This window comes from Aotus nancymaae, unplaced genomic scaffold (genome assembly GCF_030222135.1).
Source record: "Aotus nancymaae isolate 86718 unplaced genomic scaffold, 86718_ANA_hifiasm-v0.15.2.pri h1tg000016l, whole genome shotgun sequence".
NCBI lineage: Eukaryota > Metazoa > Chordata > Mammalia > Primates > Aotidae > Aotus > Aotus nancymaae.
The window spans coordinates 41,393,599-41,408,176 of record NW_026988428.1 but is presented as its reverse complement, the minus strand read 5'-3'; the positions used below and the strand labels follow the sequence as shown (position 1 = coordinate 41,408,176).

The 14,578-nt window shown below is 41.3% G+C and overlaps 2 protein-coding genes across 3 annotated transcripts in view; one reads left to right on the top strand and one right to left on the bottom strand.

Moving 5' to 3' along the window:
- The window catches only part of AVIL (advillin), a 21,979-nt gene extending 17,996 nt beyond the window's left edge, over positions 1 to 3,983 (top strand). Inside the window, exons 19-20 of the mRNA XM_012469780.2 lie at positions 723 to 848; positions 2,598 to 3,983. Coding sequence (XP_012325203.2) covers positions 723 to 848; positions 2,598 to 2,711 — 240 coding nt within the window. The 3' untranslated portion in view covers positions 2,712 to 3,983. The remainder of the gene's footprint in view (positions 1 to 722; positions 849 to 2,597) is intronic.
- The window catches only part of TSFM (Ts translation elongation factor, mitochondrial), an 18,312-nt gene extending 3,734 nt beyond the window's left edge, over positions 1 to 14,578 (bottom strand). Inside the window, exons 1-6 of one of the 2 annotated variants that reach the window (XM_012469781.2) lie at positions 14,471 to 14,578; positions 14,051 to 14,224; positions 11,795 to 11,923; positions 10,932 to 11,054; positions 6,089 to 6,176; positions 3,882 to 4,481 (exon numbers count right to left, since the gene is read on the bottom strand). In XM_012469781.2, the coding sequence (XP_012325204.1) occupies positions 4,075 to 4,481; positions 6,089 to 6,176; positions 10,932 to 11,054; positions 11,795 to 11,923; positions 14,051 to 14,224; positions 14,471 to 14,527 (978 nt within the window). In that variant the 5' untranslated portion in view covers positions 14,528 to 14,578 and the 3' untranslated portion in view covers positions 3,882 to 4,074. Of the gene's footprint in view, positions 1 to 3,881; positions 4,482 to 6,088; positions 6,177 to 10,931; positions 11,055 to 11,794; positions 11,924 to 14,050; positions 14,225 to 14,470 lie in introns of those variants that run through there. The other variant, XM_012469782.2, reaches the window with a different exon arrangement.

Here is a 14,578-nt window from a genome sequence, read left to right as displayed (position 1 = left end):
ATCTGAACAACAACAACAACAAAAAAACCCAACAACAAAAATGAAAATTTGTTGTATTATTCAACTCTGCCATTTGGGAGAGATTAAAGTCACTGGCAGTATTTTTCAGAAATAATAAGCTTCTAACCCAAATGACATTTTTGTTTGTTTCTGACAGTGAAGTCCAAAGAAACTTAGGCCATTTACAGCTATTTTAATGGTTAAAAGAAGTGGAGCCTCTGGCCAGGAATCCAGCAGTTCTTTAACCTCAGGAGTGCATGGCACCAGGTGTTCAAACCATCTGGCAATTCTGTCCTTTGTGCTCTACAAACTCAGATTCCAAAGCTAATGTTGATGTTCCAGCCTTTAAATGACTTTTTTAAGAGGCTGGAAGACTTTTTTAAAAGGCTGGAAATGCAGGGCTAAATAAAAGTATCAAGAGAAGGTATGTGATGCCAATATTCAAATGAGATTCAGGCACAGCATATATGCAAAACTGGCTATACAGGACTTGCCTTGGACTTAATGAATCAGCTTTCCCAAGAACAACCCCAAAATCTGAATATTTACTATTCCCAGATGACTCTGACATGCAACCAGGTTTGGGGACCATTGTTCTGAAAGATGATTACAGAGGGTGAAGTGGCATAAATCAAAATGTTAAATATTACACACATTCAGAACTGTAACCACACAGACACTGAGGAGTCTTTTCCCTGTGCCTACATTCTTATCTTACCTAGGACATGAAGAATGAAACCCTCTCCCTGAATTCTAATGACAGTGAGCCAAAATATTACCCTATAGCAGTTCTGATGAAAAACCAGAATCAGGAGCTGCCTGAGGATGTAAACCCCGCCAAAAAGGAGGTGAGTGGCTGAAGAAACTGTCTGTTGTAAGTAGAGCTTTCTGTGAGTAGAGCACTCGTCTCAGTAAGTGGCCTAGGACAGTTCCAACACGTTGTAGGTGCTCAATGGACACCTGAGCTACCCAGGAGCTCAAGCCGAAAAAAGAGTTCTTTCTTCTTTTCTCTCCACCTACATCAATCTATCAGCTAGCTTCTGTCCACTCCATCTCTCTGCTACTAGTCTAGTCCAGCTATCATGGACTACTTACTACGGTCCAACTGTTTTCCACCTGTTCCTACAATCCGTTTCCCACGCAACAGCCAAAGGGATCTTTTAAAACATATGGCACTGTCCTGTTTAAAACACCTCAAATAGCTTCTCACTACACTTAAAAAAAGAATCTGAAGGCCTATACAATCTGGCCTACCTCTCTGACTGCATTTCATATACCAACACCCTCTTCACTTACTACCCTTTGGCCAGGGCAGTGGCTGCTTTTCTGTTCCTTAAACATGGGTATTCCAGCCTTTAAGCCTTTACACTCGCTAGTGCTCATGCCTGAAAAAAAATCCTTCTCCCAAATCATCACAGCACCAGCACCTTCTCATCATGTAGGTCTCAGCCCCAACATCACCTCCCCAGGGAGGCATTTCCTGACCACCCTAATACTGCTTCCCATACCTGCTCCAGACCCTGTATACTTGTTCACTGCCTATCTCCCCCTCTAGTAATATCCTTAAAAGGAAGGACCTTTGTCTGGCTCGTTCACCATCACAGTCTCAGCTTCTCAGCACGTACAACAGTGCCTAGCTAATAGCAAGCACTCTTAAGTTTTGCTTGAATGAATTAACATATTTGAGTTAAAAAAATAAATTTCTAGCCAGGCATGGTGGCTCATACCTGTAATTCCAGCACTTTGGGAGGCCAAGGCTGGAGGATCACAAGGTCAGGATTTCAATACCAGTCTGGCCAACATAGTGAAACCCTGTCTCTACTAAAAATACAAAAAATTAGCCAGGTGGGATGGTATGTGCCTGTAATCCCAGCTACTTGGGAGGCTGAGGCAGAATTACGTGAACCAGGGAGCCGGATGTTGCAGTGAGCCGATATCGTGCCATTGCACTCCAGCCCAGGTGATGGTGTGAGACTCCATCTCAAAAAAAAAAAAAGAATAAATTTCTTTTCCCCTTGAAGAAGTTGACTTGGGAAGGGACTCTGGATTTCCCACAATGTCTTATCTAGGCAACTCTTAAGTATCTGGACTACAATTTTCTTGAAAGCAGAGACCATATATTCATAATCTTTACTTGTATACATATATGCAATACATCATTAAGTAAATGTTTAGGAGAATTTTGTGCTCAATAAGATCCACCTGATCATGCATTTGAAAAATTCTGGGTAAAAATGGTGGCTATGGGCGGAAAACCTTGGCTCAATTTAGTTCTTCATTCTGCCAAAATGTGATGTCTATAATTCATCCTTAATACATAACCCATTTATTGTCTTCTGGCAAGAAACTGGTCCCTGCTGGCACTGTGAGTGCAATGAATCCAGTAAGCTTCTGCAGCAGGCCGAAATGGGACTCTGTGACCTGAAGAACACCTCTCCAATGAATAATTTAAATCTCTAAGAGTCTTTCTGAGAAATTCATTCTACTTCCCTCTTCAAGGATCTACCTAGAACTCCCTCTTGCTCTGACTTTCCCCACCTCTGTTAGCAATGATGCCATGTCTTCCTTCTAACTAGAAAATTTGTTTTCTCTTTTAGAATTACCTCTCTGAACCCGACTTTGTATCTGTCTTTGGCATCACAAGAGGGCAATTTGCTGCTCTGCCTGGCTGGAAACAGCTCCAAATGAAGAAAGAAAAGGGGCTTTTCTAAAGCAAGAAGGCCTATGCCTACTGTAAGGCCACAAAAGAGAGCAAATAGTGCCAGTATCAACAAAGAACTTATCTACCAATTTCTGCCTGACATTCAGCTACTTAATTTAGATATAATAGAGTCTGCAAATCACAGCATGTTCTCCATTTTTTCCTCACTTTGCATTCCTTGGTTGTTATATACCTAAAATGTTAACCACACACTTTTTGGGTTCTGTGGCCCTCTAGCTAAAGCCTCAGCAGAAAGCACTAAAACTGCAGAAATCTGGAAAAATTAGAAGAGAACCAAAAAACAAGGCTTAAAATGTTTAATAACTTTTTTTATGTTTAATATTATACCAGGACCTACCTTGGTTTTAAATTTTAAGATCATTATTTCTAAAATCTATTTAACCTGCAAATCATTGAAATCATATATACACTCCAAGGTTGAAATCCAAATGGCCAGATCTGTTATGTGTCAAAGCATTTTTAACTTTTCAAATGAAGATACCTATAATGAACAAATGAAGTCATTTTCAGTATTTAGGGTTTGCTCGTTATGGTAATTTTACGTTATATTGGAAGAAATGTTTCAGTACTGGGGAAGTAAAAAGGCAATGTTAAGTGAGGTCGCTGGATAACTGGACTACTCTAATTTCTGTTTCTGGCACAAGAATGTCAAAATCTGCCTTACAGCTGGCCAGGAAACCTAAGTACCCACCCACCCCTCCACACCACATCATCCAAAAGATAAACAGGGGTATATATTATTAATTTCATTAAATGACAGCAGAACCAGTGTGTCTACCACCGCAGAGAGCCTTCAAAGCATGCTACAGACATCCACAAAGAAAAGAACCCAAATTTTCCAGACAACTCTAGGCTTGAATAAATAATCCCAAAGAAATCCACGTGGCAGAAGTAATATAACTAGGGTTGGTTCCAAGACAGAAGCATGGTCCAGTGTCGCAAAGTGAAAGCAGAACAAAAGAGTTCTATGTCATAAAAGGGGCAAGACAGAACACGTAAGTTAGAAATTTCAGAAATACCATAATAAATCTATGTTGAAGGGAGCAGCAGAATTGTTGATGCCCGTTCTCCAAGACACTGTCAATCATGTCAGTAAGGCCTATCAATAAGGTTATTTTCAAAAGCTGTCACAAGTAAGACATAGAAAAGCTAAACCCAGTATTATGCAAACAAGGAAAAAATTATTTTTATTATGTAACTATTTAATAATTTTACCCATGAAGTCTATAATCTCATTATAATTCAAATGAAAAATAAATTCTGGGTCTGAAGAGGCTTGGGAAAGAATCCTTTTTGTAATGATGTCCAAAGCTAAAAACAAATACTCCTCCTGGGCCAAAAGTCTCTGGAACCTATTCAGTTTCTGCTGCCTCTTCACCTTCTCCACATTCAAACCGCACAAAGTCTACTACTGACACTCCCTGAGGCTGCACATACTGCCCCAGGGTAATGGAGGGATCCAGCAAGTACGGCTGGGACAGCATCTTGGTCTCTGCCTCTCCCCCAGGCTCATCATCCAGGGAGCCAACAGAGAGAGGGGCCATGCCCACCACATGCTGCCCAAGGCGGCGGCCAAGGTCTTCAAGGTTTGTGCTCTGTTCAGACGTCTCGCAGATGACCAGGGCCCCATACTTCCCCAGCACCAGGTTGTGAAGGGAGGGACTCTGCATTACTCCGTGGACATAAGAGCCAACGTAGAACCCAGATGGCACCTTCACCCACGCAGCTCGTTTAAGAGTCATGTTTTCTCCCAGTTTTCCTATTAAAAGAAAGCAAAAAACAAAAAACCAACACACCAACAAATTATGATGTTTGTGATTGTACCAAAATATGCACAGAAGAGGCCCAGTTCAGAAGACAGTCCCTTTGCATTTATACAGGATATGCAGTAAGATGGAGAGACACCATTTTCAGTTTTTATATAAAGAGGAAAAGGGATATGGGGGAGGTGAGAGTGGGGTAAGTGAAGAATACCTTTATGAAGCACCAACTAAATAATATATGTAAAAGCATTAACTATAGTATCTGGCACATAGTGAGCACTCAAAAGCTAGCTATTATTACAATAAGCTTAGGTTTACAGAACTTAAGTAACCCAGCCAACAACACAAGGCAGAGCTAGAATTAAAACTCAGATCTGACTCCAAAGCAATTAAGTGCTTTTTCCCACCATCCTGAATACTCCATAACTGACACAGACAACTCGTGATCATCCCTGTATCAGGAAAAAGTCAAAGCCCCATGTCATCTGATAGTTTCAATTTCGTCTCATCAAAAATAAAAAGATAACATTTTCAGAGTTATTTATGAGAACATTAAACAGATTGTAATTGTAATTTTTCTCCTTTCTCTCAGGATGCTATTCCCTTCTAACAGAAGTCCAAATAAGCCAAAAGGTAGAAAGGGGTAGGAGAATAAACAAAAAGGTCTGTATAAATATGCCCAGATTAGCCATATTTAGTAATATCTAAAAGTCATGAAAAAGGAGAATCCAGAAACCAAAACGAATTTTAAAATAGCTCGAAGCATCTACCCATTAGTTAATTCCCAGAAACTGACAAGGCTGAAAACACCCAGCCCTTCCAGAATTTCCTAATAAGCCCCATACATAGCTGTCTGCCTGGTTTCTCACCCATGACTCATTGAAACATCATAGATAATACAAAATGACCTGATAAAAACAGAATTGATGCCTTGACTGGAAACTTCAGATGAAGAGTAAATTCCCAGCAAGCTCCAACCACCCTCCCTCCATCAAGGATACTTAGGAAGAAAGCAAGATCCCCACTAGTCCCACCACAATGATCTACATGTGGTTCCTACAGCCAGCAGGCTTTAAAAGAATGTATCCTTACAAATTCACAATCGGATTTTTTTTCAAAAGAAAGATAAAATTCCTAAATACGATATCTCTCAACTGTCCTGCAACCCTTTATGAAGAAGAGGAAATCATCTTTAATGTACTATGTTCCCTATAGCATATACAAAGGTACTCAGCTGGAAGTCAAAAGGCCATCTCTGCCTAAAGACATGCTTTGTTTTGTTGGCATAGTTGATGAAAATAATTTTAATTAGTTGCCAACAGCCAAAATGCATGAGATTTTGGATACAAATCTAAATACTTTTAAGGAATTTAGAAATTCTGATGATGCCAGGATTCTGTTTCCCTAGATGTAACAACTGGTTAGAGCTTGATGATGGGACTTCCTCCAGCAGGGTATAAGCTCTTCAAGATGCCTAATGTTCCCTAACATCTAACAAACCACTTCTAACATTCATATCATCTGACCCTTGTAGGCACACGATTCTTGACCTAGATTTGGAGGAACAAGATTTCCAGTTTCCAGAACCTTTACAAATACTCACCAATTGCTAAAGCCAAGTGATCCTTGAGTGAGCCTTCTCTGTCAGGCCCCGCCGGAAGTCTAGAAAGCTCAGAGGAATTCAAGAAACCCTAAGTGCACAAAGAAAACAAACATGAAGTGATTCTGTACTATTCAAATTATCAAGAGAATAGGCAAAAATAGTCTATTTCTAAGAAAATTATTTAAGACAACTAAGTATAGACAATATTTTCATTAAGCCAAGGATGGTAAAAATTGGTAACAGTTCTATCTTTATAAATATTTTATCACTGGACCACCCCCAATTACATTCCACTCTCATCCTCCAGCCTAACTTCTTCGAATGTAATTTCCTAGAAATCAAGAACAATTATTTTTTCTTTTAAATATAGAGATGGGGGTCTCCCTATGTTGCTCAGGCTGGTCTCAAACTCCTGGCTGAAGAGATCCTCCTCCTGCCTCAGCTTCCCAAAGTGCTCGGATTACAGGCGTGAGCCACTGCACCTGGTCAAGAACAGTATTTTCCTTTTTTTGAGATGGAGTCTCACTCTGTCACCCAGGCTAGAGTGCAGTGGCATGATCTCGGCTTACTGCAACCTCTGCCTCCTGAGTTCAAGCTCAGGAGGCTCCTGCCTCAGCCTCCTGAGTAGATGGGAATACAGGCATGCACCACCATGCCTGGCTAATTTTTATATCTTTTTTAGTGGAGACATGGTTTCACCACGTCAGCCAGGCTGGTCTTGAACCCCTGACCTCAAGTGATCCACTTGCTTCGACCTCCCAAAGTGCTAGGTTTACAGGCATGAGCCACTGCGTCCAGCCAAGAACAATATTTTCATACAATCATAAAATGTTAGAACTAGACTTGCAGATTGTTGACGGGAATGCAAAATGGTACAAATCCAATAGTGAGAAATTGAGTAATATCTAATAAAACTACCTATGCATTTATCCTTTGACCCTGCAATCCTATTTCTAGGACTTTACCTTGATGATATACTTGCAATAATACTGTACAAGATTATTCACTGGACAATTATTTCCAATCATAAAATTTTAGAAACAGCCTAAATGCCCAAACACAGGAGATTGGTTGAATAAACTATAGCGCATCCACACAACAGAATACTATGCAGTTGGAAAAAATAAAAAGAATGACCTTCATGAATTGCTATGGAATATTTTCAGGATACATTATTAAGTCAAAAAAGCAAATTATAAGTGTACATAGTATATTATTTGTGCAAGAAAGAAGTATTTGTATAAATATGCTTATTTTTACAAAAAGAAATACTGAAAGGATAACCATAATCCAATGACACTGGTTATCTAAAGGGGTGGATGGGAACAGTAAGACTTCTCTGAGTATCCTTTTTTTTTTTTTGAGTTTTAACTTTTTTTTTTTCTTTTTTTTGAGATGGAGTCTCACTTTGTCACCCATGCTGGAGTGCAGTGGCGCAATCTCGGCTCACTGCAACCTCTGCCTCCCGGGTTGACGCAATTCTCCTGCCTCAGCCTCCCAAGTAGCTAGGACTAAGGCGCAAGCAAACACATCGGCTAATTTTTTGTATTTTTTCAGTAGAGACGGGGTTTCACCGTGTTAGCCAGGATGGTCTCGATCTCCTGACCTCATGATCCGCCCACCTCAGCCTCCCAAAGTGCTAGGATTACAGGCAAGAGTCACTGTGCTTTTGAGGACTTTGTTAATGTATTTTATGTATTCAAAAATAAAATTAACTCTGGCTGTCTGGGCACGGTGGCTCACACCTGTAATCTCAGCACTTTGGGAGGCCAAGTCAGGTGGATCACCCTAAGGTCAGGAGTTCGAGACCAGCCTGGCCAACATGGTGAAACCTCATCTCTATTAATATAAAAAAGATTTAAAAAATAAACAAACAAACAAAAAACCCAAAGTGCTAGGATTACAGGCATGAGCCACTGTGCCCAACCAAAAAAGAAAAAAAAAAACAAAACCCACCCATTTAAAAAATAAAGTCAACACATATTTGGTGTGAAAATAAATACTGACTACAAAGAAATATAAAACTATGTTTCAAATGAGTAACATAACCTCACAGAAGGAAACCAAATCCAAATAACTCAATAGAGTCATTTGACCACCTAACTTCAATGTAAAGACAAAAAGAACTACAAATAAATCTTGAACTCCTTAATATTTTTATTATTTGCAGTGATCAGGTGTAGCAATTTGGAAACAATTTTGTAAATATATTGTCACACTGAGTAAATAGGTAAAATAGTAAACGTATTGAAGCTGCTATGAAAAAGGAAGAATTGAACCACATTCACCCACGCCTGCACTTTGTCACTAAAAAAACAAATGACTTCTCAGTAGAAACAAACACACTTAATATTCACATCTTGGTTTCTAAAAGCTATTCCCCAGCTAAAAAGGACCAGGACTCCTTGAAGAAGTGGCCCATTCCACAGTTGGGGAAAGGAAAGTATGACATAAACCCCAAAAATAAGAATAAACAAAAAAAGCCAAAATGTAAGAAAATACTCAGAAAATGATAAGGACATATCAAAGAACATTAAAGTCAGCTTGCATTGGTCAAATCTGCAGATAATTTGAGCATTAAAATGAATAACGAATTATAGCTTATTGTATAAAATAAACCCATGAGTCAATGTTAGTGCTGAATAAATCACTAAATAAAAAGGAGAAGGGGCTGGGCGGCTCACCCCTGTAATCCCAGCACTTTGGGAGGCCAAGGCGGGTGGATCACCCGAGGTCGGGAGTTCAAGACCAGCCTGACCAACATGAAGAAAACCCATCTCAACTAAAAATACAAATTAGCTGGGCGTGATGGCACATGCCTCTAATCCCAGCTACTTGAGAGGCTCAAGCAAGAGAATCGTTTGAACCTGGGACGGGGAGGCTGCAGTGAGCCAAGATTGCACCACTGCACTCCAGTCTGGAACAAAATCAGCTGGGTGTGGTGGCGCACCTGTAGTCCCAGCTACTAGGGAGGCTGAGGCAGGAGAATCGCTTGAACCCAGGAGGCGGAGGTTGCAGTGAGCTCAGATCACACCACTGCACTCCAGCCTGGGTGACAGAGTGAGACTCCATCTCAAAAAATAAAGTCCAGGCGTGGAGGTTCACACCTGTAATCCCAGCACTTTGGGAGGTCGAGGTGGGCAGATCACAAGGTCAGGAGTTCAGGACCAGCCTGGCCAACATGGTGAAACCCTGTCTCTATTAAAAACACAAAAGTTAGCTGGGTGTGGTAGTGGGCACCTGTAGTCTCAGCTACTTGGGAGGCTGAGGCAGGAAAATCACTTGCACCCAGGAGGCAGAGTTTGTAGTGAGCTGAGATCACACCACTGCACTCCAGCCTGGGCGACAGAGTGAGACTCTGCCTCAAAAATAAATAAATAAATAAATAAGGGCGGGTGCAGTGGCTCACACCTATAATCCCAGCACTTTGGGAGGCCAATGTGGGTGGATCACCTGAGGTCAGGAGTTCGAGACCAGCCTGCCCAACATGGAGAAACTCTCTACTAAAAATACAAAATTAGCCAGGCGAGGTGGCACATGTCTGTAATCCCAGCTACTTGGGAGGCTGAGGCAGGAGAATCATTTGAACCCAGGAGGCACAGGTGGCAGTGAGCCAAGATTGTGTCATTGCACTCCAGCCTGGGAAACTAGAGTGAAACTCCATCTCAAAAAAAATAAAAAATAAAAAAAACCTTATTGTTTTCCATATGACTACATAATGTCAATAACAATTAACATTTACCAAGACATCTCAAGAGAAGGATAAAGAAGAAGATTTAAAAGTTGGTAATAAACTCAAAAAAATTACTGTGAGTGGTTGGTTCATTTTGCCTTGGCAATAAGCCTGAGTCAAAGACAGAATGATATATTTCCTTCCTTGATGCCTCTATGGATAAGAATATGCTTATTTTCCTAAATTATGCCTTTTCCAATATCTTTATTTAGAAATTCTTTCCTAAGACCATTCCAGGCTGGGCATGGTGGCTCACGCCTATAATCCCAGCAGTTTGGGAGACCGACGTGGGAGGATCACCTGAGGTCGGGAGTTCGAGACCAGCATGACCAACATGGAGAAACCCTATCTCTACTAAAAACAAAAAATTAGCCAGGCGTGGTGGCACATGCCTGCTGAGGCGGGAGAATCGCTTGAACCTGAGAGGCAGAAGTTGTGGTGAGCCAAGATTGCGCCATTGCACTCCAGCCTAGGCAACAAGAGTGAAACTCCGTCTCAAAATAAAAAAAAATTTAGCCCGGCACTGTGACAGGCACCTGTAATCTCAGCTACTCAGGAGGCTTAGGCAGGAGAATCGCTTGAACCCGGCACCTGAGGTTGCAGTGAGCCGAGACTGCGCCACTGTACTTTAGCCTGGGCGACAGAGTGAGACCTTATCTCAAAAAGACAAAAAAAAGACCATTCCAAATTTATAAATACAAAGCCTCAGATGGCTTCACTTGATGTAGCTAACTCCATTCATTCCACTGGCATTCATTCATTCATTCATCTGAAAAAGATTGATTAAGCTCCAACTAAGTAGTGGGCCCAATTCTCTTTCACCAAGTAGTGAAAAGACAAATTCCCTGCTTCTTAAAGGTTACATTCTATTGGGGAAGGCAGATAACATATAGGTAAATTAAAATGTAATATATAAGCACTATAACAAAAAATTTTAAATGAAGCACGATAAGGGGATATAGCAACAGGGAAAAGGGTAATCCTGTGCAAAGAGATAGCATTTAAGCAGCGATGAGAAGGGAATGAGACATGAGAATGTCTAAAAAAGGAACAGCAAAGACCCAAAGAGGAGAGCAAATTCAGCATACTGGAGACAAACCCCAAACTCACTTTACTGTATGTAGACAGTTGATCCTTTAAATTCTGACAATGCATCATGGTTCCAAGGGCTACTTGCTGGACCAACTGTTGAAATTTTAAATTTCTAGAAACAAAATCCGTCTCACAGTTTACCTGCGGGAACAAATTGATGTTGCTGTATAAGCTGTTTAATGATAGTTTCCAAAAGTGCCTTAAGGCTGGAGAGTAAATCAAGATACTGAGAGAACAAGCTGCAAACTGAACAGAAAAAAATTACTCCAAAAATTTAAAGCTACAGTTCCTCTCCTAGTTTGAAACGGAATGAAGTGATTCATGCTGGGCCAGTGAGTTAGCAATAGCCTGTATATTTAGAGGATGGTTCAATAATGTCCTGAAGGACTCACCAGAAGTTCACCACTCATCTATGGCTGCACACCATCATTGCCTCATTCTCCAGCCCTTCCAACTCCAAACCACTTGCGCTATTACCTTGTTCATCCCTATCTCTCACTCTAAACTAATCCACATCTGATTCTTCACCAATTATGGCCCCAAAACCTCCTCTAACATAGCTGCTCTCTATTCAGCAACAATTAATATAATTAACTTTGTAATCTAACTGTTCCAGGAAACAATCAGTGACAAAGTGTAAGGCTGCATCAGACTCACATTCAGGAGTAATATTCTAGACTGCAGGCCATTTCTCATCAACACACCAGTACATTTCTATACTGAAATTAATTCGTAACCAATATCAGAGGTTTCATGAGTTTAACTTCAACTACCCTTTATGGTTCTCAAACAGATTTCTTTTTCAAGAATATAAAGGGCCTACTACAAGCTTTACACCCAAGGGACATTGTTCTTGGTGTCTGGAATTTCCAACAACTCACCTCTACTAATACAGTTGTGTTTCCTTCCTGCAACAGTCCAATCAGGCCTTCCTTGGTCTTCCTCCCTTGGAGCTTGGCAGCTTTGCTCCAGCCCTCCTTCTGGGCCTGCTTGTGGAGCCAGATCTCTGCCTATAAATTGAGAAGAAAAAGAGCAGACAACAAAGTCACAGAATTTAGAACTACATATAGTTCTAAGATATGCTCAGGTTTCCTGATTCTGCTTCCCCTAAATTCTCTAATAGAAACTAAAGTAATCTATCCTTTATTGGCAGTCTACCACTAAATGCCAAATATCCGGTATTATTATAACTGGTGCCTTGGATCAATTTAATCTTCACAACAACCCTATGGGGCACACAGTTGTATTTTCTTTATACAGTTATGCACCACATAACAATATTTCTGGCAATGATGGACTGCACATATAATGATGGTCCCATAAGTTATAATGGAGCTGAAAAATTCCTATTGTCTAGTGACACTGTGGCCCTCCTAACATTGTAGGGCAATGTATTACCTACATGTTTGCGGCAATACTAGGGTAAAGAAAACTTCTGTGCTGCCAGTCCTATTAAAGTATAGCATGCACAATCACATACAGTACATGATACTTGAAACAATAATTAACAACTATGTTACTGTCTTATGTATTTACTATACATATACTTTATTGTTATTTTAGAGTGTACTCCAACTTATAAAAAAAAAATATTTAGGCCAGGCACAGTGGCTCATGCCTGTCATCCTGGCACTTTGGGAGGCTGAGTCACGTGTATCACTTGAGGCCAGGAGTTCAAATCCAGCCTGGCCAACATGGTGAAACCCTGTCTCTACTACAAATGCAAAAATTACCCAAGTGTGGTGGTGCACACCTGTAGTCTCAGCTACTCAGAAGGCTGAGGCAGGAGAATCTGTTGAACCCAGGAGGCGGAGGTTGCAGTGAGCCAAGATGGATTGCGCCATTGCACTCCAACCTGTGTGACAAAGCAAGACTCCATCTCAAAAAAAAAAAAAAAAAAAAATTAACAGTGAAACGGCTTCAGGCAGGTCCTTCAGGAGGTATTCCAGAAGAAAACATTGTTATCACAGGAGATGATGGTCCATGCCTGTTAGTGCCCCTGAAGACCTTCCAGCCGGACAAGATGTGGAAGTGGAACACAGTGTTATTGATGACCCTGCTCTTATGTAGGCCTAAGCTGTATGTGTTAGTGTCTCAGTTTTTAACAAAACAACCTTTTAAGTTAAAAAAAAGTTTAAAATTTTAAAAACAGACAAAAGCTTACAGAATAGGTGCATAAAGAAAAATATTTTGGCACAGCTGTACAATATGTGTTTTACGGTGTTATTACAAGGGTCCAAAAGTTTAAAACATGTTAAAGTTTATAAAATATCCCCTTTGCTGATGTTCCTGGTAAAAAAATAAAAATAAAGTTTACAAAAGAAAAATGTTATATCAAGGTTATGATTGAAGAAAAGCATTTCTTATAAATTTAATGTAGCCTACATGTACTGTATTTATAAAGTCTACTGTAGTATACCGTAGTGTCCTAAGGCAGGCCTTCACATTCACTCACCACTCACTGACTCACCCACGGCAACTTCCAGTCCTGCAAGCTCCATACATAAGTTCCCTTATGGAGATGTATCATTTTTCATCTTTTATACCTATTTACTGTACTTTTTCTATGTTTAGATACATATTACCACTATATTCAGTCCAGTAACAATCTGTAAAGGCTTGTACCCCAGGAGCAACCGGCTATTCCATATAGCCTAGATTGTAGTACACTGTACCATCTAGGTTTGTGTAAGTACTTTAGGATGTGCATAAGCCAAAACCTCCTAATGATGCATTTCTCAGAATGTATCTTCCTAGTTAAGAGACGCATGGCTATACAGACGAAAACTACCCAACTCTGAAAGATTAAGATGTGTAAAGTCAGACAGTTAGTGTGATGGCACCAAAATTTGACTCTTTATGGGTCTGACTCCAAAGCTCGCACAAACCTTTCAGCTCCAGGCAACAAAAAACACCGTAACAGTCTTGCATGAAATAGGATTTGTTAATCCTGTATATTCAATTGCTTCCAAATAAGACAATGTCAAGGCCAAGGTTGTCATTTAACCCAGATTTCCACCTATGGCTGTGTCATTATTGACACTGGACAGCAGGTCTTTTACGCTCCCTAGCCTGACCGCCCCAAGAGTCTGAGGTGGAGCTCTAGTACTCCGCCCTGCACCCCTCCACACACACACCTGTTTGAGGTCCTCGCCACAAGTCTCCAGAGCTTTCTTGCAATTTACAAAAGAGTAGCCTGTTTTCCGCCGCAGTTTCATGAGGAGCTCCTTGCTGGAGGCCGAGGCAGACAGACATGGCCCAGCATGAAATGTGTGCCGTGGCTGGGGCGACTGATGCAGAAGGGACCCGGCCTGGATGGGGTAAGAAAGGAATGAGAAGCAGGAAGCAGCGAACTCCAGCGGGTGGAGGGCACACGGGCAGGGAGGAGACTTTAGGGAGGGGAAAGTGTGGAAAGAGGGGGATGCACTGGGGCTGGACGGGGCAGAGGCAACGCTGTCGGGGAAGGTGGGATGGAGTCACATGGGGCTGGGAGGAAGGGAAAGGTACAGGCGCACAGCAGGGCTGCGCAGGTCGGTAGCAGGACCGGGCCATCTCACCGGCTGGCTCCCGGTCCGCGCGACCAGGAACACGCGCAGTGACCGCAGCATCCACATCTCCCGGGCAGCAGTACACTCCCTCCTGTGGGCGCACCGGTGAGGCGACAA